Raw genomic sequence first — 27,422 nt, 5'->3', positions numbered from 1 at the left:
TGGCGTTCGAAGCTCTTCAGGACAGCCCTGTCCTTTTGCTTCGACAGTGACGTGAATGTTCTTCATCTGTGTGCTCTATTACAGCTGCCAGTGGGCACCTGAAATGTGCCCAGTGTGACCGACAAAGTAAACTCTTCCCTTCACGTCACTGTAGTTCATTTAAATAGCTACCCGGGTCCAGGGGCTACCGTGTTAGCACAGCTGCAAGGACTATGTCCCTCCTTCCAGACAGATCCGCCCCTAAAGCCTCTTAAGCAACTGACCCCGGGGAGCCAGGCTGGTTCCCACGTCCTGGCCTCTGCCCGCGCCATGGCCCCTGCCTAGAACTCCATCCTAGCTTCCGCCCGATTCCCTAACACCCCGCTCAGTTCCCAACTTAAATGTGGTGGATGCTCGAAGGGCGTGATTAAAATACCCTTCCCCCTGTTCTACCATTGCGCTGACAGTTCTACAGCCACTTCTGCAAGCCCTGGAGAAAGGGAGCTATCCCTGGCCCAGGGGAGCTGAGACGGACTTCAAGAGAGAAGCACACCTCACGAGCATCCAGACCTCCAGCCCAGGACCAAAAGAGGGACAAACAAGACCCAGGAATGGGCTCAGAGGGCTGGAACCCCAATTCCCTGCCACCTGCCCCACAGGGGAAAGTGGCCAGGGAGAAGTAACAAAGAGCTCCTTCCCTACCAAACCCCTGATAGAGAGCCCGTCAATTCTTCCCAGGACCCCAGGGCAGCCAAGATACCTGACCCTCAGAAGAGAAGCAAAAACCAAACACATGACAGAAAGCTGGGAGCCTCTAGGAGGTTCAGGAGACTTCTGAGTAAGAGGGGCAGCTGCTCCAAACCAGGTCACCTTTATTAAGCTCATCTTGTGTGTGTGTGTGTGTGTGTGTGTGTGTGTACACGCATGCATATGCATGAAAGCACATACTTTAGGCCTGGGGCACCACCCCATAAAGCTGGTGCGGAAGTAACTTCTGCTTCTCGTTGCAACTGTAGATCCATCGGGGGCGGACAAACACCAAGGAGGGGTTATCCATCAGGGCCTGCAAGGTGGAGCGGGGTGCATATGGGAACATGTGAGTGAGGAGGGGATGGAGGTGAGTGAGGAGGGGATGGAGGTGACACAAGGACGGGCTGGGTGTCCCTTTCCCTGCCCCTCTGGAACTCACCTCTTCAAAACTGGGGTCCCACTCCTGTGCTGTGATCACAAACTGGACCCTGTCGCTCATGTAGTCCTCAAGCTCCCTGGCAGGAGAAGGAGGGAAGCAGAGAATCAGTGTCCCCTCTCTTGACATCCTGGTCCCCAACCACTCTCCAAGGCTACCTGCGGGCCCCCGTTATTCTCCCCTGTGCCAGCCTTGCCACAGCCACAATACCGAGGGCTCCCACTGCTGCTGCGCCTTCCAGAGGCTGGGCCGGGGGGGGAGCCTCATCTTAGAGAAGAGGAAGAGAGGGAACGCTACTCGTCCAGGGCGGCCGAGCAGAGCGAGCAGGGCCTGTGCCCATCCTGCAGGGCGTGCCCCTTCTCCGTCTTCCCGATCACTTTCCTTCCCACAAGCTAGCACCACCTCTCCCTACCCGCGCCCCCACCCCTGCACACTGACCCATTGAAGGCTGTGACATATCGGCTGAGCTTCCGCCGCTCGTCCCCAGGGAACTCTCCGTACAGGAAGAAGTGTTTGCCCTGGAAGAAGTCTGCAGGGGAGATGGTGGAGGAGGCAAGTGTGAGGCCCCCGGAGTTTCGAAGCCCCAGCCAGGAGCCACAGAACACTCGGAGCAAGACGGGAAGGAGGCCGGTACAGCGGCTGGAGAGGGGTGTTCATGCAACCCTGGCAGAGCCGTCCAGGACAAACGGTGCTTCTCAGCCAGGCCTGTCAGAACCTTTCTGGGAGCTGGGTGTTTTCCAGTACCTTCTCGGGCTCTGACCTTTGGGATGGCTCTTTTCTTTGTTCCATTTTAACATGGTTCTCCAAACCATCAAGTTGCTGATGCCACTTTTGGGGCTTTGAAGGATCAAAGTACTTTCCTGCCCATCACCCACAAGGAGCCGGATGGAAACGGCCTCTTCCAATCGCCATTGACCCTCACCTCTGTTCAGACCCTGGCTGCCCAGCTTCTCCCTCCATGCTCTGCTGGCCAAGGCTCTGACCCCTGCCTCCATCCCATGCCCCCTGCATTCGTGTTGGGGTGACAAACAGCAGTGCCATCACCACCTAGGTCGCAACAGAGATCAGTGCCCACATCATCTGTATGCCTGGGTGACCTCCCATTGCAACAAAACCGAACCTGAGGGGCAGGTGAGGGAGGTGCTGTTCGCACTTGGAAAGCCAAAGGGGGTCACACCCGGCAGAGGACTGTGATGGATGTGGTCACACCAGGAAGTCAGGAGGGGAACAGAGAGGGAAGGCATGAGAGGATGCCTGTTTCCTAAGGCAACAAGAAGGTAGCAGAGGCAGGGAGTATGGGCGAAGGAGGTGGGGAGACAAGTCACAAGTCATGGGGAGCAGCCACGATCCGAGAGCTGGCTGGGGGGCCACAGCTGAGAACTGAGAAAGACAAATCCCACTTCGGGAGGCAGGGAGGGATTTCCTACCTGGGAGCTCAGGAACTGGCAGGTCGGGAGACTCTGGGGGACCCTCGTTGTCTGTGTTCTCATCTGTGGATCCTGCATACGGGTCCTCGCCATTCTCCCCCTGGTCAGGGGGCTGCTTTTGCTCCCTTTGCTCGGCCACCCTGGGAGAGCCAAAGGGGGTGGGGGAGAGCATGAAGACCAGATCGCCCTCCACCCAAGCCTGGGGCCACCTCGACCCCCGAGCCCCACCATACCTTCTCAGCTCATCCTCGGTATCCCCAGAATCTTCTGCCCCATTGCCCTGTTCTTCTGTAAGTGGAAGCTTAGTCAATGCAAGGCACGTGCTTGGCAACCCTCCCTCCCAGCCTTTTTCCCCAGCACAGATGCAGGCATGCCAACCCCCAACCTCAACTGCCCTCCAGATCCAGTTATCTGGGACCCTCAGCCTTCCCTCCCCCAGATCCATTGTCTGGGATCCAGCCCCTCCTCCCTTAGATGCAGGAGTCTGGGTTTCCAGCCCCCTCCTCCCTCAGACAGGAGTCCAGGCCCCCAGGCCCTCAGCCCCTCCCCTTCCCTCAGACCTAGGAGTCCAGGCCCTCAGGCCCTCCTCCCTCAGGCTCTGACCTGACTGCTCCCCCTCAGTGTCGGTGTCTTCCTGGGGCCCTGGTGAGGCTGGTTTGGTCTCTTCTGGGGTTTTGGGTCTCTGAGGTGAGCTGGGTCCTGCTGCCTGAGGGGGCTTGGTTTTGGTCTGGGGGCGCTGAGGAGGGAGGGGGCAGCATGCGTATGAGTGTGTGTTCTTGCAGAAGGCAGGAGTGGAGAGTCTGGGGTACCACAAGAGACCCATGTCCTCCTCCCACTGCACCCTCCCCCACGCCAGGGCAGGAGGCATAGGACCTTTTGGGGAAGCTTGGGGGCTTCATCCCCGCTGCTGCCGCTGTGGGAGCCCCCTTCATCCTCACTGCTGGAGCTTGGCCCTGCCATGAGATACCTAGGGGAGGAATCCGGCCTCAGACAAACAGCATATCGTGCCCTTCAGGGGAGATGGGGTGGGGGGAGGGTGCTCAGGAAGCCACAGTGACTGGCATGTACTAATCGCTCAGGATGCCCTGGCTTCCAGCTCTGGAAGGGCCCCACTGAAGCTGTCAGGCACCGCAGCCACCCCCAACAGAGACCTCACCTTCGGGAGGGCAGCCGCCGCCGCATTCGGTGACAGTCCAGCACCCACTCTTTCCGCACGATGCGGCCTCCGAGGCCTAGGACCTGGCTGTACTTGGGGGTGTTGGCAAAGGCACAGCTGGTGGGGAAGCAGAAGGGAGGGTGTGGTCAGTCAGGTGTGGTCTGAGTGGGGAAAAAGGAAAGAGAGACAGGGACAGGGGGAAAAAGAGAGATAAGTCAGAGACAGAGAGAAAGAGATGGATATGAGAGAAACAGAAAAAGACATTAGGAGACCAAGGGAAAGATGTAGGAATCAGAAAAAGAGGCAGAGGATACAGAGAAATGAAGAGACAGAGACAGATGGGTAGACAGGCAGACAGGGAGAGAGAGAGAGCAAGATGGAGGAGCCAGAAGGAGAAGGAGAAGCAGTGGGGAGCAAGGAGAGGAGGAGGGCACAGGCCTACATGAGGTGGGTGCTGTCTGGAGTCCAGTCCGGCCGATACTTGGCCCCCAGCTCTAGGGCCTTGTCCCGGAGCTCCGAACGGAAGGGGTTCTGGAAGCCACTCAGCACCACCACCACACCCTGAAGGATCTTCCCCAGCTCCTGCGGGCCAGCTCGGGGTCCCCTGGGCTCAGTGCCTTCTCGGGTCTTCTCTGGCACTGTGCCTCGTGCTGGGGCAGGGACTGGGGTGGTGGCCGGGGTGCGGGTGGGAGCTGACACTGGGGAAGACAAAGAGTGGATTCATTTAGTACTACTGGGACTAAACCCAGCCCTCCTCCCTCAGACCCAGAAGTCCAGGTCCCCAGCCCCTCCTCCCTCAGACCCAGGGGTCCTGCCCCCAGTCCCTCCTCCCTCAGACCCAGGAGTCCAGGCCCCCAGCCCCTCTTCCATCAGACCCAGGAGTCCAGGCCCCCAGCCCCTCCTCCCTCAGACCCAGGGGTCCTGCCCCCAGCCCCTTCTCCCTCAGACCCAGGAGTCCAGGCCCCCAGCCCCTCCTCCCTCAGACCCAGCGGTCCAGACCCACAGCCCCCTCCTCCCTCAGACCCAGGGGTTCTACCCCCAGCCCCTCCTCCCTCAGGACAGAAGAGCACAGGCCCGTACAAGAACAAGGAAGCCAGCACTCACATTTGGGTTTCTTGACGGCAGGTGGTGAGGGCTGGGCTGATGGTTTGCTGGGCGTCTTCCCTTCTTCTTGGTTCAAATCCAACTTTCTCTTCCCTTTGGGGGACTCCTGAGGCTGAGGGGTTGGGATGAGTTGAGGCCCCTAGCCTCTCTCCGCCCTCTCCACCCACCAGGGTCTGACTACGTCACCTTGGAGGTGCTGCCCACTGCCCTGGACATGGGAGAGGCTGAAGAGGTGGCACTAGAGGCCTGCAGAGTAGCAGCGGCATAGCTGGGTCCGGCCGGGTCACCAGCTGCGGCTACCGAGGGAGAAAGTGGAGCCAGGGTGAGAGGGCTGGGCCCTGAGAGCCTTCCACTCCTACCCAGGGGACAGAATGTTGTTCCCAAAGCCCAGTAGTGATCCGGTCAGTCCAGGCCCCCAGCCACCTCCTCCCTCTGACCCAGGAGTCCCTAGGCTCCTCCTCCCTCAGACCTTCAGGTTCCAACCCTGGACTCCCTGAGGACTCAAGCTGCCACACTTACCTGGGGAGGTCTTATTGATCCGGCTGAAGAAGAGGGCCCCGGGTCTCAGGGAGTTGGCACCCTCATCCTCCTCCTTCACGCGGAACTGGCCAAGCTTGGTCACCTTCTAAGGTCTCACAAGGTCAGCACAGTGAGTGGCTGTTGGCAGGTGGGGGTGAAGCGGTAGGGAGAAGCCTCTGGGGGTAGGTGGGTAGAGCTTACCTGGGGTGAAGCCTCTGCCTCCTCTTTGTCTGGGGGGCTGTGAAACCGTATAAAACTCAGGCCATAGGCGGAGTCCTGGGAACAGAGGGTGGGGGTCAGGAAGTCTGGCCAAGGACAGAGGCCTGACCCCAAGCCCCTTTCACTTGGCTCTTTCCCTCTTACGGACACACATGTCTAGGGAGGTGCCCAGAGGACAATGATGACAATAATAACATCAAGCTGCTAGTGAGCCCTAACTCTGGGCTGGGCTCAGCTGTGAGCCCTTTACGTGCACCAGCTCCGTTAAGCCTCATGGCAAGTGACAGAGGCTGCTGGGGGTCCGAGTGAATCCTCTCCCGCATGCCTGAATTCCTGACCACAGAATGGGAGGGAGCACTGTGTGCCACTTCTGGAACACAGAAATGCTCCAGGCTCTTTCCCACTCTGCTGGCTGGACACAGAGCCTGGGTCCCTGGATGACCGGACAAACATCCCCCAAGACAGGTCCCTGGGTAAGAAGTCTACCTCCACTGTGTGGTGGACATATGTCATGACATACTCAAGTCTTGCTGTTACCAAAGCTTAGCATCCCTACCTCACAGCAACCCTATGAGGAGCAGGAAACTGAGGTCAGAAAGGTTAAGTCACTTGCCCAAGGTCACACAGCTAAGAAGTGGTGGACTCAGCGTCTGACTCCAGATCCCGTGATGGTAACTGTTAGACTGCTCCTCTGCCAAGACAGCTGCCCCCTTTCCCCATTCCCCTCTGAGATCCTGCAGTTCGCCCTTCCCAGACATCCTCTAGGGAATGAAGCATCACCTATGAGAAGGATCGCAAACCCCTTCAGAGGCCTCTGGGACCCAGCCTCCTCCTAATCCCCTGGGGAGATCAGCTGCCCCATCCTCCCAGCCCTCTAGGACTCAATGCTGGCCCCTCACCTCTCTCCTTGCCCAGGACCGAGGACCCTGCACCCCCAGTTCCCGCCCCAGGTACCTTGCTGTAGGGCTGGCTGCAAACGATTTTGACGCGGTCCCAGCGCTTCTCCGCTGCTGCCCGGACCAACTTGTCGGGCCCGAAAATGCGAACACGGTTGGGGTTTGAGCCACTGCGGCTCTCGGAAGGGGACATAAAAGACGAAGTGACCAGCAGGACCTGGAAGAAGGAACATCGAAGGAGAACCAGGGCTGGCTGCCTTAAATGACACCTCCTGGGGCCGGGAAAAAAGCAGGGGCCTGAGCAGGGCTTAGGGAGTCACCAGATCCAGCCTGCACCTCCACATGCCTCAACGCCTCTCTCTTCTCTTGCTTCTGGGCCTCAGGTCAGTTCCTCCCTGACACAGGCCCCAGAGGGATCCCTCCACTTCCAGGTCTAAATGAACCCCCTCCAAATTCTTTCACAGGGTCTCCTCTATCTGGCCATAGAGCCTGCTACCGGGCCTTAAAGAACCCTCCCAGCGGAGAATAATCACAGTGACTGGCATAATGTTCAAACACCTTTTGGAAATGCACAGCTGAGTTCACGGAAAGCAGAGGAAGTATCGGGGAGTCCAGGCACGAGAGAGCGGAATCCAGCGAGCTAGGAGAGTTGCACCTGTTTTAAGTGATTCTCTTGGGGCTCAGCGCTGGGATGCTGGGCAGGGACATGGCTGCCTCTTCGACTGCTCCTTCTCGGGCCCTGCCAGTAGGGGGAACTATGGAGAGGCCGCGAGGCAAAAGGAGGGAGGAGGGATGTGCTCCCCGCTTCTTGAGGCTCCAGTGAGCATCACCCCTGGTGTGCTTCTGCAGCAGCCCCTCCCCAGGGCAGCCAGCGAATCTGGTTTCAGCGTCTTATCACCTGCGGAGCTAGCGTCATCTGGCCCCTCTCAGGGATTCCAGCGCCAGCTCCTCAGGGTCTGAGTTTCAGCTCTGTGGAACCCCACTTCCAAGCTTCTAAGCATCGACGTTTCAGGAATTCCAACAATATCGCTGTTTCCCCGACCCCAGGCGTGGCAGCTGCTCGCTGCATTACTCCTTCACCACACCTCGGTCTTCTTGCCTCTCGGGTTCAATACGTAGCTGCTAATTCTTTAGGTTAAATTCTCGGTTTCAATAACTGGTGTGGTTTCAGTCTCTTGGCAGGACCCTGACTGATAGGGTGGGTGGCACTGAGGTTGGTGTTTGCCGGGGCTGCTGACTCTGGGTGCCAGAGAACGTAATTTTAATGGGGGGGGGCGGGGGGGCGGGTAGTGGAGACTGGAACAGAAGACAAAGCCGGGGCTCCAGCAAGGAAGAAGAGTAGCTCAGAGACCATCACCAATTCATACGGAGCTTAGCCCCCTCAAAGGGCAACACCCTCTGTGAGTAAATTAGGGGAAAATGTGCCTTGTGGAGTGAGTCAGTGGGAGGCCCTCACTCTGGAGGACAACAGAGAAAACATGAAAACTGCTCTGGAGGAATCCTAAGCACAAGTCTGTACTCTCAAGGATTTGAAGCAAAAAATTCATATGAGCTATCTGCATGGAAAAACCCAAGCTGAAGACTTTAAGTGGTCCTGATGTGGGAAACAAAGGCAGGAAAAAAATTATTAAATTTCCTTACTACCTACAGCCCATTGACAAGTCCTTGAGACAGGCAGAGTGACATTCCTCTAGGGACTCAGCTGCCTCGATGTTAATACTTTGCTAAGGGCAAAAGGCAATCTTAGCCTGACCCCTAGGATCCTGTAAATCTACTTTAACATACAAAAATTTCTTTGGAGACTTCCTTTATCTCTACTCCCCAAGATACATGTTGGCAGTCATCCTCCAAGCATATGACCCACCGATATACATCTGAAGAGTCTCATGACTGAGTTTTTACTAAAATAAATGACCTTTTCCTAACAATAGCTAGCCTCCTCAGGATCCTGGAAACCTTGTTTCCAAAATAACTGGGAGGCTTACGCTCTCCCTAACCCCTTCCGAACTTGAAAGTATATATTGGGCCACTCCTCATGACCCCAGTGCAGCTCCTTCTGCCCCAGGGTCCTGTCCCTGTGCTTTAATAAAACCATCTTTTTGCACCAAAAACATCTCAAGAATTCTTTCTTGGCCGTCAGCTTTAAACCCTAACATTTTTCCTACAGCAGACCCATGTATACAAGATCACCTGACACCGTGGCAGATCCTCTTTGGAGGAAGGTACTTCAAACCAAGTCCTCAGAGATTTCCCACAGACACATTCCTAAAGAACAGAGGTACACACACACACACACACACACACACACACACACACAAAACCATGAGGCATATGGAAACAAGCAGCAGAAACCACAAACTGCAGACTCAGACTCATGAAGGCTGCATACATTGAAATTCTCAAACACACAATATAAAAGTATATTTAATAGTTTAAAGAAATAAATGGAGTTCCTGATGGTATGATGAAGGGACAAATGAGAATCAAACGGACCAGGCAGTTCTGAAAAAGAGTGGAAGAGCTGTGTGCCCAACACTAGGGGATAAACCATGATTGGTCCAAGCCATGCAATTAATTCCCTCTGCCAATGGCCGGTCGGGGTCGGGCACATGACCCAGTTGGCCAATGTGATGGTAAGAGGAAGGCTGCTGGCGCCTTCTGGGAAAGATCTTCCTTCCTCATTACTGAGAAACAGGATGGAAGACAGCCACTGAACTCCTGCCATTCCACTTCCTCCAATCCCTGCTTTGGGCGCTACTAGGTGATGGATGGAGCAGCAGCAATCCTCTTGTAACTGTGCGGACAAGTCCAAAGAATCAAGAGGTGCCAACCAAGCACCCCAACTGCCAGATCAACTCTGGGTCTGCCTAATGCTGGACTTCCCTCCCAAGGAAACAATAAATATTCTTACGCAGTGAGCCAATTTGAGTTGGCTATGTTCTGTTTTACTTTGTGTTTTCTCACAGACATGCTGTGAACTTTGGTGAAATCAGAAAAGAAAGCCTTTTGCTGAGAAAAACATTGAATCTAACTATTGGCCTCTTTGTGCTCAGCTCTGATTATGAAGAGGAAACAACAAAGACAAAGACAATTCTACAGAAAGAAAGCTGTCTCCCTGGCCTTGACTTGTTTATAAAAGGCCTGACTTTGAGCCGACAGGGGAGCTGATTTGATCACCCAGTGACAACAATGAAGGGGCAATGCGAACTATGGCGGGCAGCTGCTACCCATACCATCAGGTAGATGTCCTCACTCCTCCCATTCGTTGGAAAAAGAAAACAACTCTAGTTACCCAACTTTTATTATCTGACACTGTATTTAAGGTTCTAGGGCTAAACCTTTATTCTCTAGACTATGTTAACCTTGAAAGCTTATGTATTTCCCTTGTAGAATTTGGAGGAGGAAGAAAAGAACAGGTTGATCTTGTAGGAAATGGTATTAGTTATTACACGAGGTGCCTTACACTTGATTTGTACAGGCAACCCCAATGTGGACCAGCCCTGCTCTGCCCTTCAATTTCATTTTCTTTCTGGACTCCTCCAGCCCCATCTGGTCTCTGGGTGGAAGCTAAACAACACAAGTCCCAGGGTCTTTTTTTTTTTTAAGGTTTTATTTATTTATTTGACAGACAGAGAGAGAGAGAGAGCACAGGCATGGGGAGCGGGAGAGGGAGAAGCAGACTCCCTGCTGAGCAGGGAGCCCGACGCAGGACTCAATCCCAGGACCCTGGGATCATGACCTGAGCCAAAGGCAACCACTTAACCGACTGAGCCACCGAGGCATCCCCCAAGTCTTTAATTCAGTCTTGGTTAGAAGTTATAATAAAAATGCAGGACTCCAGCAGAAGTTTAATCAAAATTCTTGAAAGAATGGGAGACTTCTGGGCATCGGCATTTTCAGAATTTGAAAAGATAAAGCCCCGACTAGCCATTCCACCTTGCTAGACAGATAAGAGGGCGAATAATAAACATTCACCTATAAAGATATGATAAAACTGTAACTAAAAATGCACTTATTCAGTTTTCATCATTACAAATAGAATTTTGATCCAAATCTGTTTGCCAAGAACACGGAATTTTTTTTAATAGTTCCCAAAACTGCTGACTTTGTTAAAACAGTTAACAAGCAGGGTTTCTGGGACTGGGTGACTCTAGTGCTTAGGGAGCCTCTGTAAATAAACCCAAATCTAAGCCAGAATCAGAAAATGAAATGCAAACACAATGAACCATAAACAGCCAACTAAATTTCTCGAGTCTGAGAAAATGAAATTCAAGAACCACTATTCTAACAGCCAAATAACTAGACTTTCCCAAACAAGACAACTGTTTAAACTCTAGCCAATTAAACCATGTCTTTGGTTTGCTTCAGCGTCTTCTCTATAAAAACCTCTGCCCTAGCCTGCCCACAGAACACCCCTAATCATTTTCAGTTTGAGCCCCCGATTTGAATTGTTTGTTCAAATAAACCTTCAAAATTTCATGTGCTTCAGTTTTTTTTACAACTTATATAACCTTTGAGAATGAGAATGTTTGCCAAAGGAAAACCGCATTTGTGAAAATGTACCTCACAGATCAGAAAAAGCACTTGACAAAATTCCACGCACGTTCATGAAAAAAGCTCTCACCAAAGTAGTCTAGAGAAGAACGTCCTCAACCTGACAACACACATCTATAAACAAATCTCCAGCTGACATTGTATTTCATGGTGAAGACTCACCACTTTGCCAGTAAGATCAGGAATAAGACAAGGATGTCTTACTCTCACCACCTCTATTTGATACTGTACTAGAGATACTAAGTGTGATAAAATGAGAAAAAGAAAAAAAAAAGCATAAAGATTAGAAAGAAAGAAAACTGTCTTTATTCACATACAATGTGATTGTCTATGTAAAAAAAAAAAAAAATCCCAAGGGATCTACACAAATCCCATGGGATTCTCCTATAAAAATTAATAACTAAATTTAGCAAGGTCACAAGATACAAGGTCAAAATATAAATATCAATTTTATTTTTATTATGCTATCAACAACTGGGAAATGAAATTTAAAAACATATCATTCAGGGGCACCTGGGTGGTGCAGTTGGTTAAGCGTCTGACCCTTGGTTTCGGCTCAGGTCGTGGTCTCAGGGTCATGAGATCGAGCCCCACGTCAGGCTCCCTGCTCAGTGTGGAGTCTACTTGAGATTCTCTCTCCCTCTCCCTTGGCCCCCCCCCAAATAAATAAATAAATATTAAAAAATGTATCACTCAAATAGCATCAATAATTTAGGCAAGAATCAATAACAGATGCTGAAATTAGTGCATACAAGTTTGTGGAGTAACAAGATATTTATATAGCCTCAAAGTATTTCCCCATAATACTTATTCATTACAAAGGGCAAAAGAGTAATTTTAGAGTGAATGAGCCTGGCCCTCACCACCTTAACAAAAGGACCCAAGTTACCACCATCAGTAATAGAGCAAGTCAGTGGCATGTGCTCCGATCTGATGCACCGAGAAAAACACAACATTACTTCTGTGGTGTTCTGGCCAAAGGTGTACAGCCTACATGTAATCATCAGGAAACATCATTTTGTACAATGAGTGATATTTTACAAAGTCACTGACCTCTATCATTCCAAAATGTGAGTGGCATAAAATGATAAGAAAGTCACGAGAACTGTTCCCAGGGAAAGGAAACCAAGCAGACATGACAAATCAATGCAATGCATGATTCTGAATTTTCTTTTGCTATTAAGAACATTATTGGGCTGATGAAGAAAATCGGAATAAGGTCTGAGATCAGATGACAAAGTACTATATCAAGGTTAGTTTCCTAATTTTGATTAATTGTACTAAGATTAAGTAAGAGAATGTCTGTCTTTTTAGGAAATATCCACTGTAGGGAATAGGGATAACACAAAATCACGTATGCAACTTACTTTCAGTTCAGTAAAAAATATGTACCTATGTGTTAACATTTGGGGAATCTGAGTGAAGGTTATAAGGGAATCCTTTGTACTACTTTTGCAACTTTTCTGTAAGTCTGGAATAAATGAAGTTATTGACAAGCTGGTTTTATAATTTACATGAAAATAAATGCTAAGGATCTAGAATAGTTAAGAGACTATTGAAGACCAAAATTGGAAGTCCAACACAATCTGATTTCAGTATTTACTATTAAGACAGTGTGGTATTGGCACAAAGATAAACATATGTATCAATGAAACAGAATAGAGAGTACAGAAATAAACCTACACATATATGATCAATTAATTTGCAATAGAAGAGCCAAAACAATTCAGTGGGAAAAGGAAAATCCTTTTTTTTTTTTTTAAGATTTTATTTTTAAGTAATCTTTACACCCAATGTAGGGCTCGAACTCACAACCCTGAGATCAAGAGTTGCATGCTCCACTGACTGAGCCAGCCAGGCACCCCAAGAAAATATTTTTTTAGAGTATTTTTAATAAACATTAAAAAACAAAACAAAACAAAAACAGGAAAAAAAGGACCTTGTCCTCTACTTCACACAATATACAAAAATTCATTTGAGGTGGATCAGAGATCTAAATGTAAAATCTAAAATTATAAAGCTTCTAGAAAAAAACACAGAAGATGGTGGCAGGCAGAATCATGGTGCCCCAAAGAGCTCCATGTGCTACTCCCTGGCACCTGTGAATATAGCAAAAGAGACCTGGCAGATGTGATTAAGTATCTTGAGATGGGGAGATAAGCCTGGGTTATCCAGGTGGGCCCAGTATCATCACAAGGGTCTTTATAAGAAAAAGCGAGGCAGGAGAGTCGGAGTCACAGAAGTGAGGATGGAAGCACATGTTAAAGTACTGTCATCGCTGCCTTTGAAGATGGAAGGGGCCACAGGTCAAGAATGCAGGCGGCCTCTAGAAGCTGTCATAGGTAAGGAAATGGATCCTCCCCTAGGGCCTCAGGAAGAAACCCAGCCTTGCTGACACTAAGATTTTAGCCCACTGAGACTGATTTTGGACTTCTGACCTCTAAAGCTGTGAGACAGTAGGTTTGTGTTACAGTTTCAAGCCACTGAGTTTGTGGTCATTTGTAATAGCAGCAATAAGAAATTAGTACAGGGAATATCATTATGACTTTGGGACAGGCAAATATTCCTTACAGAACACAAAAGGCACTCAGCAGTAAAAAAGAAAAAAGTAAAAAAAAGAAAGCAGTAAAAAAAAAAGAAAAAGGAAGGAAGGAAGGAAGGAAGGAAGGAACTTTAAAAAACCTTGATTGATTGGACTTCATCAGCTCCTTCAAAAGGCACTGTTAAGATAATGGAAAGGTGGGGTGCCTGGGTGGCTCAGTCGTTGAGCGTCTGCCTTCGGCTCAGGTCATGATCCCAGGGTCCTGGGATCAAGCCCCGCCTCGGGCTTCCTGCTCAGCGGAAGGCCTGCTTCTCCCTCTCCCACTCCCCCGCTTGTGTTCCTGCTCTCACTATCTCTCTCTGTCAAATAAATAAATAAAATCTTAAAAAAAAAAAAAAAAAAAGAGGGGCGCCTGGGTGGCTCAGTTGATTAAGCGACTGCCTTCGGCTCAGGTCATGATCCTGGAGTCCCGGGATCGAGTCCCACATTGGGCTCCCTGCTCAGCGGGGGGTCTGCTTCCTCCTCTGCCCTCTTCCCTCTCCTGCTGTCTCTCATTCTCTCTCTCTCTCAAATAAATAAATAAAATCTTAAAAATAAATAAATAAAATAAATAAATAAATAAATAAATATATATATATATATATAAAAGATAATGGAAAGGTAAGTACCTGGACCGTGATGAGCACTGAGTGAGATACAGAAATGTTGAATAATTACATTGCACACCTGAAACTAGTATAATACTATGTTTTTTGTTTTTTTTTTAAAGATTTAATTTATTTATTTGACAGAGAGAGACACAGCGAGAGAGGGAACACAGCAGGGGGAGTGGGAGAGGGAGAAGCAGGCTTCCCGCTGAGCAGGGAGCCCGATGCGGGGCTCGATCCCAGGACCCTGGGATCATGACCTGAGCTTTCAAAGGCAGACACTCAACGACTGAGCCACCCAGGCGCCCCAACACTGTATGGTAATTATACTTTAATTTAAAAGAATTTTTTTAAGATAATGAAAAGGCAAGTCACAGACTGGGGGAAAAATCTGCAACACATGTATCTGAAAAGAAAAAATAAATAAACAAAGCCATGCATGACAAAAAGACGTACAACCCAATAAAAAACAAGCAAAAGACCTGAACAGACACTTCATAAAATAAGATAAATGAATACTAGTAAGTCCGTGAAAGGTAACACGATGTCACATTACTTGTCAGGAGAATGCAACTTAAAGCCATAATAAAATACCACCACGTGGGACGCCTGGGTGGCTCAGATGGTTAAGCGTCTGCCTTTGGCTCAGGTCATGATCCCAGGGTCCTGGGATCGAGCCCCACATCGGGCTCTGTGCTCAGCAGGGAGCCTGCTTCTCCCTCTCCCTCTGCCTGCCTGTCTGCCTACTTGTGATCTCTCTCTCTCTCTCAAATAAATAAATAAAATCTTAAAAAAAAAAACAAAACACCACCATGTGCCATCTGAATGGCTGAAATTTAACAAGTTAACAACTGGCAACATCACGGACAGGTAAGGATACAGGGCAACTACAACTCTCAGCTTCTGCTGAAGAAAACGTAAAACGGTACAACCACTTTGGAAAACTGTCAATGTCCAATAAGGTTAAGACATACATCTACCCTAAGACAACGCAATTGCACTCTTAGGTATTTACCCAAAAGAGATCTCCACGCAGAGGCTTGTACAAAAATGTTCACAAGCAGCTTTCTTCATAATCGTCAAAAAGTGGCAAAAGCCCAGGTGCCCATCCACGAGAGAATGGAGAAACAAATTGTGGTCTCTGCCTGAGGTGAATGCTACTCGGCTGACATGCAGTATGGAAGAATCTCAAAAACACAGGACATTGACTGAAAAAAGCCAGCCACAAAAAGAGTATGTACTGTAAAATTCCATTTATATGAAATTCTACGACAGGCAAAGCTAGTCTGGAGTGACGGAAGAGACCAGAGGATGCCTGAGCTGGCGAGGGTGGGGGGATGGGGAATGACTGCAAAGGGGTGCAAGGGACCTCCCCGGGATGCCGGCAAGGCTCCACGTCTTGACTTGGGGGCTGGTTACACAGGTATACAGTTGTCAGAGCTCCTCGACCCATACACTAAGATCTGTGCATTTTATTGTTTGCAAAATACACTTCAACTAAAAACAGTTTCTCACTGCAAGGAAAAAAACTCATCTTGTAAGAAACTGGTTTACTGTTTACTTAAAATTATAAACTTGCTTTTCCAAGTAGGTTTATTTCTACCCCAAAACATTTTGTGGATTAGCCAGCTGCTTAACTATGATGTCACCAACCCAGCTCTAATGAATTCAACCAGTAAGAAAAGGATTGTGCCAACTTTTAAAATATTTGTAATAGAGCAAGGCGCCTGGGTGGCTCAGTCAGTTAAGTGGCCAACTCTTGGATTTTGGCTCAGGTCATAGTTTCAGGGTCCCGGGATACAGCCCCACATCTGGCTCCAAGCTTAGCAGAGAGTCTGCTGGAGATTCTTTCCCTCCCCCTCTGCCCGCCCGCTCCTAACGCTCACATTCTCTTTCTCCCAAATAAATAAATCTTCAAAAATAAAATAAAATAGGGGCGTCTTGATGGTTCAGTCGGTTAAGCATCTGCCTTCACCTCGGGTCGTGATCCCAGGGTCCTGGGATCCAGCCCATGTCAGGCTCCCTGCTCAGCGGGGAGCCTGCTTCTCAGGGAGTCTGCTTCTCCCTCTCCCTCTGCCCTTCCCCCCGCGCTTGCTTTCTCTCTCTCTCTCAAATAAATAAAACCTTTAAAAAATAAATTAAATAAATAAAATAAAATATCTTTAATAGAGCAAAAGGCATTCTTTCTTGTCAACATTTGTCCCATATAAAGTGACTAACAGGGGCGCCTGGGTGGCTCTGTTGTTAAGCGTCTGCCTTCGGGTCAGGTCATGATCCCAGGGTCCTGGGATCGAGCCCCGCATCGGGCTCCCTGCTCAGCGGGAAGCCTGCTTCTCCCTCTCCCATTGCCCCTGCTTGTGTTCCCTCTCTCACTGTGTCTCTCTCTGTCAAATAAATAAATAAAATATTTAAAAAAATAAAAAAATAAAAAAAAATAAAGTGATTAACAGAGGCATCCCAAACAATGCGGAATCTCGATTCGCCAGGACATCTGTGAGAACCTCTGGGACCACAGAAAAGCAGGTTTGCCCTCAAGCAGTGGCTGCCTCTTAGACCAAACAAGTGTGCCCGGTTGTTCACGGCCCCCTCCCCGAAGCAAACGTGGGTCTCTGCCCTGGTGTGCGGTTTATCACCCGTGCCTGCTCCTCCAGGGGGCAGAGGGCAGTGGGACTCACCCAGGAGGCCCTGGCGGGAACGGGGCTGAGGGCACCTGGGGCAGGGATCAGCATGGGGCTCATCTTGAAGCCCTGCTTACCTCGTAGTCTTGCTCCCCAGCCCCTGCAGCCGAGCTGCCCACCAGCACCTCCACGAAGGCCGAGCCGTCATTGCCGATGTCCACGCTGTGTATCTGTTCCTCCTTCTCCAGCTGTGGGAGGGGAAAGCCCACTGTCAGGGCCTGCTCTGGGTGGCCAGGGCCTGGCCTCACTGTGGGCCCTCGGGAGAGGTCTGACCCCCAGCTGGGCTGCCACGTCCCCTCGCAATGTCAGCTCTGTGACAGTGGGAGCCAGGGTAAGGGGTGCCACCGTGTCACCCGTGTGTAGCACAGGGCATGGCCCAGAGGTCGGAGCTCAGGAGATCTTCCCTGGATGAATGCATGAGCCCCCATGCTTGCCTCCCCAACACCTCCAGACTCCACCAGATCGGTGTGGAACCCGCTGCCATGGAGCTCTCCGTGGTAGCACCTGCCAGGGTTCCAACTTCATTCAAATAATCATGCACACAAATGGCACATCTGTCCCCTCTCCCCCCAGTCACACAGGACTCTGAGGAAGCTCCCCCCCGGGTAGGGGCCTGGTGTGGTTTTGCTCACCATGGCTTCCTGGGTTTGAATCCCAGCTCTGCCATACACTAGCGAAATGGCCTTGTCAGCCAGTCTCTTGGAGCCTCAGTATCCTCATCTGTAAAATGGGGATAATCACCAAATCCAGGAGTATACACACAAATACTATGGCCACACTGCACAGCATGTAGTAGACACTCTGCCCCGGTCAATCAGGAGGCACTGTTAGTCAATGCTCCATAACTACTTTCTAAAGGAAGGAAAGAGCTATCTATGTGGAGGAAGGCTCCCCGAAAAAGGGTCTGCCATTCCCGTCTTGACAATTAAAGGCACAGAAAGCCGTGTGGGGGTGGAAGGCAGTTAGGAACGGATGATGCAAGTCGGCTCTCCAGTTCGGGGCTCTTCTCTTTGGCTTCTAGAATGACAAGTTATTACAGCACTCAAAGGTACCTAGTCCACCGCCCCCAGGAGCATCCGATGCTCCAGTCGGCCCTGTCACTCGCCCAGACTTCGCCTACACGCCGCCACAAACAGAGACATCCCTACAGGGGAGGAAGGAGCCTGGACTTCGGGTGAGGCCAGCCTGGGTTCAAATCCAGCCCTGCCATTTCTAAGCTGAGCAAGCCCGGGGGCCGTGCAACCTCTCTGAGCGGCGGTTTTCTTCTGTGTGGGATGGGCGGGCTGTCCTTATAACCCTCCTCCTGAAAGGAGCTGAGATGCCTCACGAAAATAACAGCCACAGTAACACCTGCAGCGAACACTGAAGGGCTCACGTCGTACCGGACACGCAATACGTGCATCTCCTCTCCTCATAATAGCTCACTTAACACACGAGCGAACAAAGGCAGGAAGCGGTTATGTAACTTCCCCAAGGTCGCACAGCTGGTGAGTGGCAGAGCCGGGCCTGCAGCCCAGGGAGGCTGGCTCGAGTCCACGCGTGCTCCTCCACCCCATCACGGGCACGCTGGAGAAGGAGGCGGTGCTGAGGGAAGGGCCTTCCCATGGCAGAGCCAAGCTGGCCTCCTGACGGCTCCCCCTGCCTCCACAGCTCTGAGCCCTGGGACAGTGTGCGGTGCTGCCCAGGTACACAGGTCCTAGTCTGACTTCTCAGCCTCCTGCCACACTTGATGGCTCCCCTCCAGCCACGCCAGCCTTTCTTCCGTCTCAAGAGCACAATGGCTCCTTTCCACCACAGGGCCTTTGCACCTGCCACCCCCCCCGCCTAAACCACTCTTCTTTTTCTTCAGTTATCACCACTTAATTATGTAACTACACTTTTTATTTGCATCTGTCTGGCATCTGTTTCCCCCACCAGACTTTTAAGCTCCATGAAGGCAGAGACAGTATCTAAGTCATTCCCCACTGTGTTGTGAATGCCGAACAGTGTCTGGTCCTTCCCAGCTCTGCATACTTAGTCTGTGTGACCCTGGAGCAAAGAGTGTCATTTCAGCCCTTGTGTCTCAGTTTCCTAACCTATAAAATGGGCACAGTGACAACTTCGAACTCAGAGAGTTGTTGTGAAGATTCAAATGAGGGATACATAAGAAGCCCCTGGAATAGTGCCTGCCATAGAGCAAACGCTCCTAAGTGTCAGCGGACACGGTTCCCACAGGAACTTCAATACGTTCCTAATGGATGGATGGACAGATGGACGGGAAGCGCCTAGTAACCATTTGCTGAAGGAACCAGTGCTCCGAGTTGTAACTCAGGCTCTGCCCTTCCTGACCAAGTGGCTTTGGTGAGGCACTTGCCTCAGTGTCCCCATCCTGTCACAAAGGAATCATCGTGGCCAACGCTTTCAGATTCTCACTGTGTGCCAGGGGCCTGGTGTATTCGTGTCCCACTGCTGCTGTAACAGATGACCGCAAACTCACTGGCTAACAACAATACCTCTTACAGATCTGGAGGTCAGAAGCCTGAAACTTGGTCTCTCAGGGCTTCACTCCAGGTGTCAGCGGGGCTGCATTCCTTCCGGAGGTTCTAGGGGAGAATCTGTCTCCTTGCCCTATTTCCAGCTTCTAGAAGCCACATGTGTTCCTCAGCTTGTGGTCCCTTCCTCCGCCCCCGAAGCCAGCGACGGCATCACTCCGGCCTCTGTTTCCCTCTTCATGTCTCTTTCTCTGGTTGTCCTGCCTCCCTCTTTCCTTATAAGGACCCCTGTGAGGATGCTGGGTCCCCTCCTATCCTCCAAATAACCCAAGCTAATCTCACTACCTCAAGATCCTTAACTTCACCACGTCCATAGAGTCCCCTCTGCTGTGTAAAGTGACACATTCCCAGGTTCTAGGGATCAGGATGTGGATGTCTTTTAGAGGCCATGACTCTGTCTATCACGATTGGCTAAGCTCTTCGTGGGCCGGGCATCCATGAATCCTCACCTCACAACTACCTTAGGAGGAAGGGCCTGTTACTCTCCTGGTGTTACAGATGGGCAAAGAGGCTCAGACACGTTAAAGAAATAGCTCACATGTCACACGTGGCTAATGACGGAGAGAAATTTGACCCAGCAGCTGCCTGCCTACAGCCCCACACTCCTTCTCAACTCCCCTATTCCAACCCTCGAGGTAAAAAGCCAACATCTTTACCTTTCCCACGTGACAAAGCACAAGGCTCAATCTGTATTGTGAGTGAATGATTTTTTTTTGCATATATTAACTACTTGTACTTTAAACACGCACATGTTTCTTCTTTGTGTATTTCTTGTATTTCTTCTTTGTGATAAAGAATTTCCGGCCACAGTGTTCACATATCGAGACAACCCAAACATCCATCAATTTATGAGCGGACATGCAGCCTATGGTGTACCCATGTGATGGAACAGAAAAGGCTGACACACATGACAACACATAGGAATCTCGGGTGTATGCTCGGTAAGAGAAATCAGACACAAAGGTCATAGCATATGATCCTGTCTATGTGAAAGGTCCAGAACATACAAATCTACAGTGACAAAAAGTGGATCAGTGGTTGCCGGGGGGCAGCTTGGGCAGCAGAGGTAACAGGGAGTGACTGTTGAATGGTGATGGGGTTTCTCTGGGCGATAAAAATGTTCTCGACTAGTGGCAGTGACTGCAGAATGCTGTCAAGATGCCAAGACCCACTGAATTGTACGCTTTACATGGCTGAGATGGTGAATTTCATGGTATGTGAATTTTATCTTAAAAAAAAAAATTGGGGCGCCTGGGTGACTCAGTCGTTAAATGTCTGTCTTCGGCTCAGATCATGATCCCAGGGTCCTGGGATCGAGCCCCGTGTTGGGCTCTCTGCTCCATGGGAGGCCTGCTTCTCCCTCTCCCCCTCCCCCTGCTTGTATTCCCTCTCTCGCTGTCTCTTTCTCTGCCAAATAAATAAATAAAATCTTTAAAAAAAAAAAAAAGAAAAGCGAGGCGACCAGCCTCAGTTGGTTAATCGTCTGACTCTTGATCTCAGCTCTGATCTCAATCTTAGGGTTGTGAGTTCAAGCCCCACGCTTACTTAAAAAAAAAAGTAAGTGTTCAGCGTCAGCGGTTAGGAGACGAGCTCAAGCATGAAATGCCAGTCATCCGTGGCCAGGTTCATGTGCACCTTTCTCAGGAAGACATAACTCACGACAGGAAAACAAATGGGGCTGGGAAGGCTCGCAAAGTTTCTGAGAGACATTTTGTTAAAAAATTGTTCCACGTCCAGGAAAGGCAAGGTTATGCACCATTTAAAGGAATCAGGTATGGGTGCCTGGGTGGCTCAGATGGTTGGGCGTTTGCCTTCGGTTCAGGTCATGATCCTGGAGTCCTGGGATCAAGCCCCACATCGGGCTCCTGGCTCAGCAGGAAGCCTGCTTCTGCCTCTCCCACTGCTCATGCTCTCTCTCTGTGTCTCAAATGAATAAATAAAATCTTTAAAAAGAAAGAAAGAAAGAAAGAAAGAAAGAAAGAAAGAAAGAAATCAGGTAGAACTTTACCCCATGCCAGTGGATCTCCAAGATCTATTGTTATTTGAAAGAAAGCAAGGGGGGAGAACGGTGCATATACTATGTACTTGGTGGAAGAGGTGGACAAACTTGTTTATGGGTGTTCAGTGACCCAGGAGGGCCACATGAGAAACTGCCAACAGTGGCTGCCTATAGAGGGAACAGGACAGGGTGGAAATAAGCAGGGAGAGGAGGGTGTAAACCCTTTTGTGCCTTTTAAATTTTGCACCATATACATATAATACTCATTCAAAAAGTTAATAAAACTGGGGCGTCTGGGTGGCTCAGTCGGTTAAGCGTCTGCCTTCGGCTCAGGTCATGATCACAAGGTCCTGGGATCGAGCCCTGTCGGGGACCCTGCTCAGCGAGGTGTCTGCTTCTCCCTCTCCATCTGCCCCTCCCCCTGCATATGCTCTCTCTCTCTCAAATAAAGAAATAAAATCTTTTTTAAAAAAAAAGTTAATAAAACTGCAATGGTATTCTCCAGCTATGGAGTACTACACAGAAATGAGAACGAGCCATCCACAGCTACACCCACCAATGTGGATCAGCGTCACAAACATCAGGGGCGCCTGGGTGGCTCAGTTGGTTAAGCGTCTGCCTTCGGCTCAGGTCATGGTCCTGGGGTCCTGGAATCGAGCCCCACATCAGGCTCCCTGCTCGGAAGGGGAGCCTGCTTCTCCCTCTCCCTCTGCCTGCTGCTCCCTCTGCTTGTGCTCCGTCTCTCTCCCTGTCAAATAAAATCTTTAAAAATAAAAAAAGTCACAAACATCAGGCTGAGTGACAGCAGCCACAGACATCTATCCTGCGTGCTTCCATCTATATAAAATTCAAAAAGAGGCAAAACGAATCTGTGCTACTAAAAATCAGGACGGTTGCTACCCTGTGGGGCGCAGGGACAGGAAGGAATGCAGGGGGCCTGGGGCCCAGGCCCGTTCTGTGACTCGGATGTGGATGGCGTGTAGATGGGGAGTACGTGGCTTGCAGTCTGTGAGGATTCACTGAACAGTGTGCTTCGCTGTACACCTGTTACACATCAAATAAGCGAAAAACAATTGAAAACGCCACGAGGGCAAACTGAATGGTTAGCAAGCCACTGAAAAACCACCACAAAACGTGCGCCACGCTGCTGTTAAGCATTTCTTCTAAAGAACGCATGTCAGCGGGGCACCAGAGCTACCTGGACCTCGTCCCAGCCATGCCCTCCGGCCCAGGAGTGGTTAACCAAGAAGCTGGAACTCCCCTCCTGGGAGCAGCTGATGGGTTATCCTCGGAGCCTCCGTCAGCTACCGCAAACAAAAAAGGTGTGTGTGGCCGTCACGAGCAGAGGGTTGAACCCTGTGTGGCAATCCAGATGTTGCATAACATGGTTGGGAGGAACACTCCACAGATTAATCCACACGCATCTGTGTCCGGAAATGTCTGCCTTTCCACTCACTTGACAAGAACCAGAATTAGCATTAGATGAATCTGGAGTCACCCTGAATCCTGGCCATTGCCAAATGCAATCAGATTGCCCAAAGTGGGGGCACCTGGGTGGCTCAGTCGTTAAGCGTCTGCCTTTGGCTCAGGTCATGATCCCAGGGTCCTGGGATCGAGCCCCGCATCGGGCTCCCTGCTCCGCGGGAGGCCTGCTTCTCCCTCTCCCACTCCCCCTGCTTGTGTTCCCTCTCTCGCTGTGTCTCTCTCTGTCAAATAAATAAACAAAATCTTAAAAAAAAAAAAAAAAAGATTGCCCAAAGTGTCTCTCATGTGGGATAAATTAACAGTCGCTGCGATGCCGCTTGCCCCCTGCGCTTTATTTTCAACGCGGAAAGCAGGATTCCATGAGAAGCTAAGTTCGCTTCTGTTCCTCCTTTGCTCAGAGCCCTTCAGTGGCTCCCAACTCATCCAGAGTAAAAGCTCAAGTACTTACAGTGGCTCTCAGGCCTTCAGCGTGTTGGGGGCCCTCAACCTCTGCTCCATTAGCTCATCTCCTGCTTCTCCCCACCTTGGCTAACTCCACTGCACCCACACTGGCCTCCTTGCTGTTCCTCCAGCACGCCAGGTGCCAGGCCACCGCAGTCTGTGTTTCCTCCCAGATCTTTACATAGCTCACTGTGCTCAATGTCACCTGCTCAGTGAGGCCTTCCTGAATCCCTATTAAAAGAAAAACCTCTTGGGGCGCCTGGGTGGCTCAGTCGGTGTAGCGTCTGCCTTCGGCTCAGGTCATGATCCCAGGGTCCTGGGATCGAGCCCCGCATCGGGCTCCCTGCTCCGCAGGAAGCCTGCTTCTCCCTCCCCCACTCCCCTGCTTGTGTTCCCTCTCTCACTGTCTCTCTCTCTCTGTCAAATAAATAAAAATCTTTAAAGAAAGAAACACTTCCGGGGCGCCTGGGTGGCTCAGTTGGTTAAGCGACTGCCTTCGGCTCGGGTCATGATTCTGGAGTCCCGGGATCGAGTCCCGCATCGGGCTCCCTGCTCGGCAGGGAGTCTGCTTCTCCCTCTGACCCTCCTCCCTCTCATGCTCTCTGTCTCTCATTCTCTCTCTCTCAAATAAATAAATAAAATCTTTAAAAAAAAAAAAAAGAAAGAAACACTTCCTGTCACTGCCTCCTCCTCCAGCTGCAGCATTCCCTTTTCCTCTTAAGGGTTTAATGTTACTCCACAGCACTCACCATCCCTCTGACGCTCTTTACATATTGGTTTGTCAGTCTTTCCCTCCTAACATGAAAGCTCCACACGACTGACATATTTTGGTCTCGTGCTGTCTGCTGCTGTGTAGCTCCAGGACCTAAAACAGTGCTTGGCCTATAGAAGGCGCTTCATAAATAATTAGTGAACGAATGAACCTAAGAATCCATTCACTCCTGAGTCTATAGGTCCTGCCCCTGTGCTGACAACTTCCACACCTCTGTCTCCATCCAGGTCCGGTTCTGATTCCTAACTGCCACCTGGACCTCAGTCCCAAAGTCACGGCACGCCAGGACATCCCAACTGAAGGTATCACCTTCTCAAGCTGCCCCTTCTCTGGGTTTCCCATTTAAGTGACAGCTGCAATATCTCCCTCAGTCTCCCAGACCAGAGAACCCTGTGCTTTGCTCTGGCCCCTCTGGTTCCCGCATCCCCCTGTCACGTCTCTCCTCCCTCTGGTCTCTCTGCTCCCACTGCAACTAGGGTACAGAATGGAATGTGATTCTCCCAGGGTCACCTGATCCTAAGAGAACCCAGGAGAATCATCACCCAGTAATAAAAACACGAATCCCTCCCTTTACACAAACATCTACCTGTTGACAGAGCACTTTTGCAGACGCTATGTCACCTCATTTTCACAATGACCCCGGGCTTAGATCTCATTATTCTCAATGGACAGGTGAGAAAACAGGTTCAGAGAAATGGAAAAATGTGCCTGAGGTCACAGAATGAGTAAGAGGAAGAGATGGGGACTTGAATCCAGGTCCCAAGACTAAATTGTGAGCAACTTGTCCCTCCCTCAGTTTATATATTTATTTGTTTTGTACCTCCTCAGTTTTAAACACTGGCTTTAACCAAGTGGCATAACCTCTCTGGGACTCAGTTTCCTCATCTCTCAAATGGAGATAATACTAGACTCTAGGTCATGGGGTTTCTATAGATTCCATGAGTTGATCCATGTGAGGTGTTCAAAAACATAACTGGCAGTTGCAATGTTGAACCAATGTCAGCTCTCATTACTATTACTCTGTTAGGGACTGAGAAGATGTTTAAACTTCTAAAATCAGAAAGTCTTATAGGTCTGCGTATTTTTCCTGGGGAGAGAATCCTCAGCTTCTCTGTAATTCTAAAAAGGCTCTGTGAGCTCAAACTTTTTCGGAACCACTGGGCAAAAGAGATATCAAGAAAAGGTTTGACACAATCATGTAAGCCTTGCTCCGCAACATCCCTCCCCAGGGGCGCCTGGGTGGCTCAGTCGTTAAGCGTCTGCCTTTGGCTCAGGTCATGATCCCAGGGTCCTGGGATCGAGCCCCGCATCGGGCTCCCTGCTCCGCGGGAAACCTGCTTCTCCCTCTCCCACTCCCCCTGCTTGTGTTCTCTCTCTCGCTGTGTCTCTCTCTCTCTGAAATAAATAAATAAATAAAATCTTTAAAAAAAAAAAAAAAGAAAGCCAGTGTGTGAACACAAAGCAGTGTGACAAAGTGTTCAGAGCACCAATGTGGGTTTGAGTCTTAGCATGCCATTGACTGATGGTGATAAGGGCCCCTGCGTCACACTGCACCTGTGAACAGCGAGATCATCCAGGCCAGTAGCCAGCACAGAGCAGATGCTTCAAACATGCTTAGCTCTCTCCTCCCACCAGTTTCTTATCCGTGACAGGAACAGCCCGCTTGGAATTCTGTAACCATATGGGGTCAAACCACACTTTCCTCCGTGCCTGCCTCCCAACTTCACAGCACTGGGGTGAAGAGTGGGTGAGAGCACTCAGAAGAACCTGGCAAGCATTCTAGAATGGCACTTAGCCTAGCCACGTCACTCCTCCCCACTTCCCGCTTCAGTTTCCCCATCTTTAAAATGGGGTTGATTGGTTTCCATGAACTTCGGGGACACTTTCCAGCCCTGAGCCCACTGACTTCAGGAGGCAGGATAGTGAGAATGATTCACTCTGTTCCAGCTGAGGAAACTGAGGCCCAGAAAGTAAAAACAACCACACATTGATTCCTATGGTCATCCTGGCCTAGTCCTTGGGCCACCTGTGTCCTCTGCTAAGGGGCACGGCAATCACACTGCCCATTTTCCAGGTAAGGAAGCTGAAGTCCAGAAGGGAAAGTGTCTTAACCCACTGCCAGTTGGCTCAAGAGCCGTGTCTGAACCTTGAGTCTCCAGACTCCTATTAGGAAGGAGACAGGGGGAGGGCAGGATCACCTGGAGCACCACAGAGATGGTCTTCTCGCCTGCCTTGGCTGCTCGCCATTTTCGGTAAGTGTCCGCCTTGAGGAGGTTTTCTGCACAGTGGGTCTGGAGATAAGCGTGGAAAAAGGAAAGTAAGGGTACAGGGAAGAGAGCTCGGTCCCCGGCTCTCACATTATTCCTTTGAGTCCTCCCGAGCCCTCTGCGCTGCCCCAGATTTAAAATTCCCCGTTAATCCCACCACACCCTGCCTCGAGTCCACTGTAACATTTTCCCCTGGATGCTCCCCAGTGCCTCCTTTCCCGACCGGAAGTTCCCCTATTCCACATCTCTCCCAGAATTCCCTCATAGCCTCCTGGAATTCCCCCATGACCCGCCACAGACTTCCGTGAAGTTCCCTTTCACTCTCCCAAAGTTCCTGTGGTGCCCCCGCATGGATTCCCTGACGTCTTCCAACCTCCTCCCAAGCCAGCTCCTCACCGAGTCCTGGCTACTGCAGGACACCACATGGCGGAGACGGATCTCCGGCATGTCAACGTCTTGGGCTTCGCCTGGCGCGAAGGATGAAAGAAGGTCCGAATTTGGGGGGGGTGTGTGGGGGGGTGCTCCCTGCGCGGGCTGAAGTGCGCAAGCGCACAGGCTTCGGGCCTTTCAAACCGCGGCGCGCCGGCTCATGCGTCGACGCCGCGCATGCCCAGTCTCGCCTCTCCGGAGCGAGGCGCTTAGTTCCCTAGCAACGGGCTTTCCTCTAAGCTCCGCCTCCCGGTGTCGTTCACACCCTGCTTTCTGGGCGCCTGGCAACAGGAGCGGCCTCCGGGATTGGCCCCTAGAAAAAAATTCGCCATTCTCATTGGACCATGCAGTCACCGCCCAAACTGAAGCCTTAGAAAATAGGAAAACGCAGACCTGACTGGTTTTTCCCAGGGAACCTGGAGCATACTGCTACGGGATCCTCTCCACGGGTTCCTGCGGTTACACTCCTCCCCGCTACCCCACCACCATGCACACACGAACAAAATCTCCGATCTCTCCAGGGTTATGCCTGAGGCCAAGAGAGAGTGGATCAAAGACTTATCTAAATAAGACCCAAAGCATGCATCCAAA

General features: G+C 50.5%; 1 protein-coding gene across 1 annotated transcript; it reads right to left on the bottom strand.

Moving 5' to 3' along the window:
- Window positions 1–834: 834 nt before the first annotated feature.
- XRCC1 (X-ray repair cross complementing 1) lies at window positions 835–27,015 on the bottom strand. The gene is made up of 17 exons (XM_021681117.2): window positions 26,799–27,015; window positions 26,334–26,426; window positions 16,985–17,095; window positions 6,545–6,703; window positions 5,573–5,647; window positions 5,372–5,477; window positions 5,039–5,148; window positions 4,853–4,964; window positions 4,191–4,446; window positions 3,749–3,865; window positions 3,466–3,559; window positions 3,196–3,328; window positions 2,826–2,880; window positions 2,593–2,732; window positions 1,604–1,694; window positions 1,169–1,244; window positions 835–1,042 (listed from the first exon to the last, which is right to left on the bottom strand). Exons 1-17 carry the CDS (start codon window positions 26,847–26,849, stop codon window positions 929–931), a joined length of 1,893 nt encoding a protein of 630 aa, XP_021536792.1. The 5' UTR covers window positions 26,850–27,015; the 3' UTR covers window positions 835–928.
- Between the last annotated feature and the right edge of the window lie 407 nt (window positions 27,016–27,422).

Source organism: Neomonachus schauinslandi, chromosome 16, assembly GCF_002201575.2.
Source record: "Neomonachus schauinslandi chromosome 16, ASM220157v2, whole genome shotgun sequence".
NCBI classification, from domain to species: domain Eukaryota; kingdom Metazoa; phylum Chordata; class Mammalia; order Carnivora; family Phocidae; genus Neomonachus; species Neomonachus schauinslandi.
This window is presented reverse-complemented; position numbering and strand designations above follow the sequence as displayed.

Coding starts and splice junctions, on each gene's coding strand:
- XRCC1 (XM_021681117.2), bottom strand. CDS start 26,849: ATGCCGGAGATCCGTCTCCGCCATGTGGTGTCCTGCAGTAGCCAGGAC. Junction 1,695..2,592: donor GCCAGTTCCTGAGCTCCCAG/GTAGGAAATCCC, acceptor TCTCCCCTGCAG/ACTTCTTCCAGGGCAAACAC. Junction 1,245..1,603: donor TATGTCACAGCCTTCAATGG/GTCAGTGTGCAG, acceptor TTCTCCTGCCAG/GGAGCTTGAGGACTACATGA.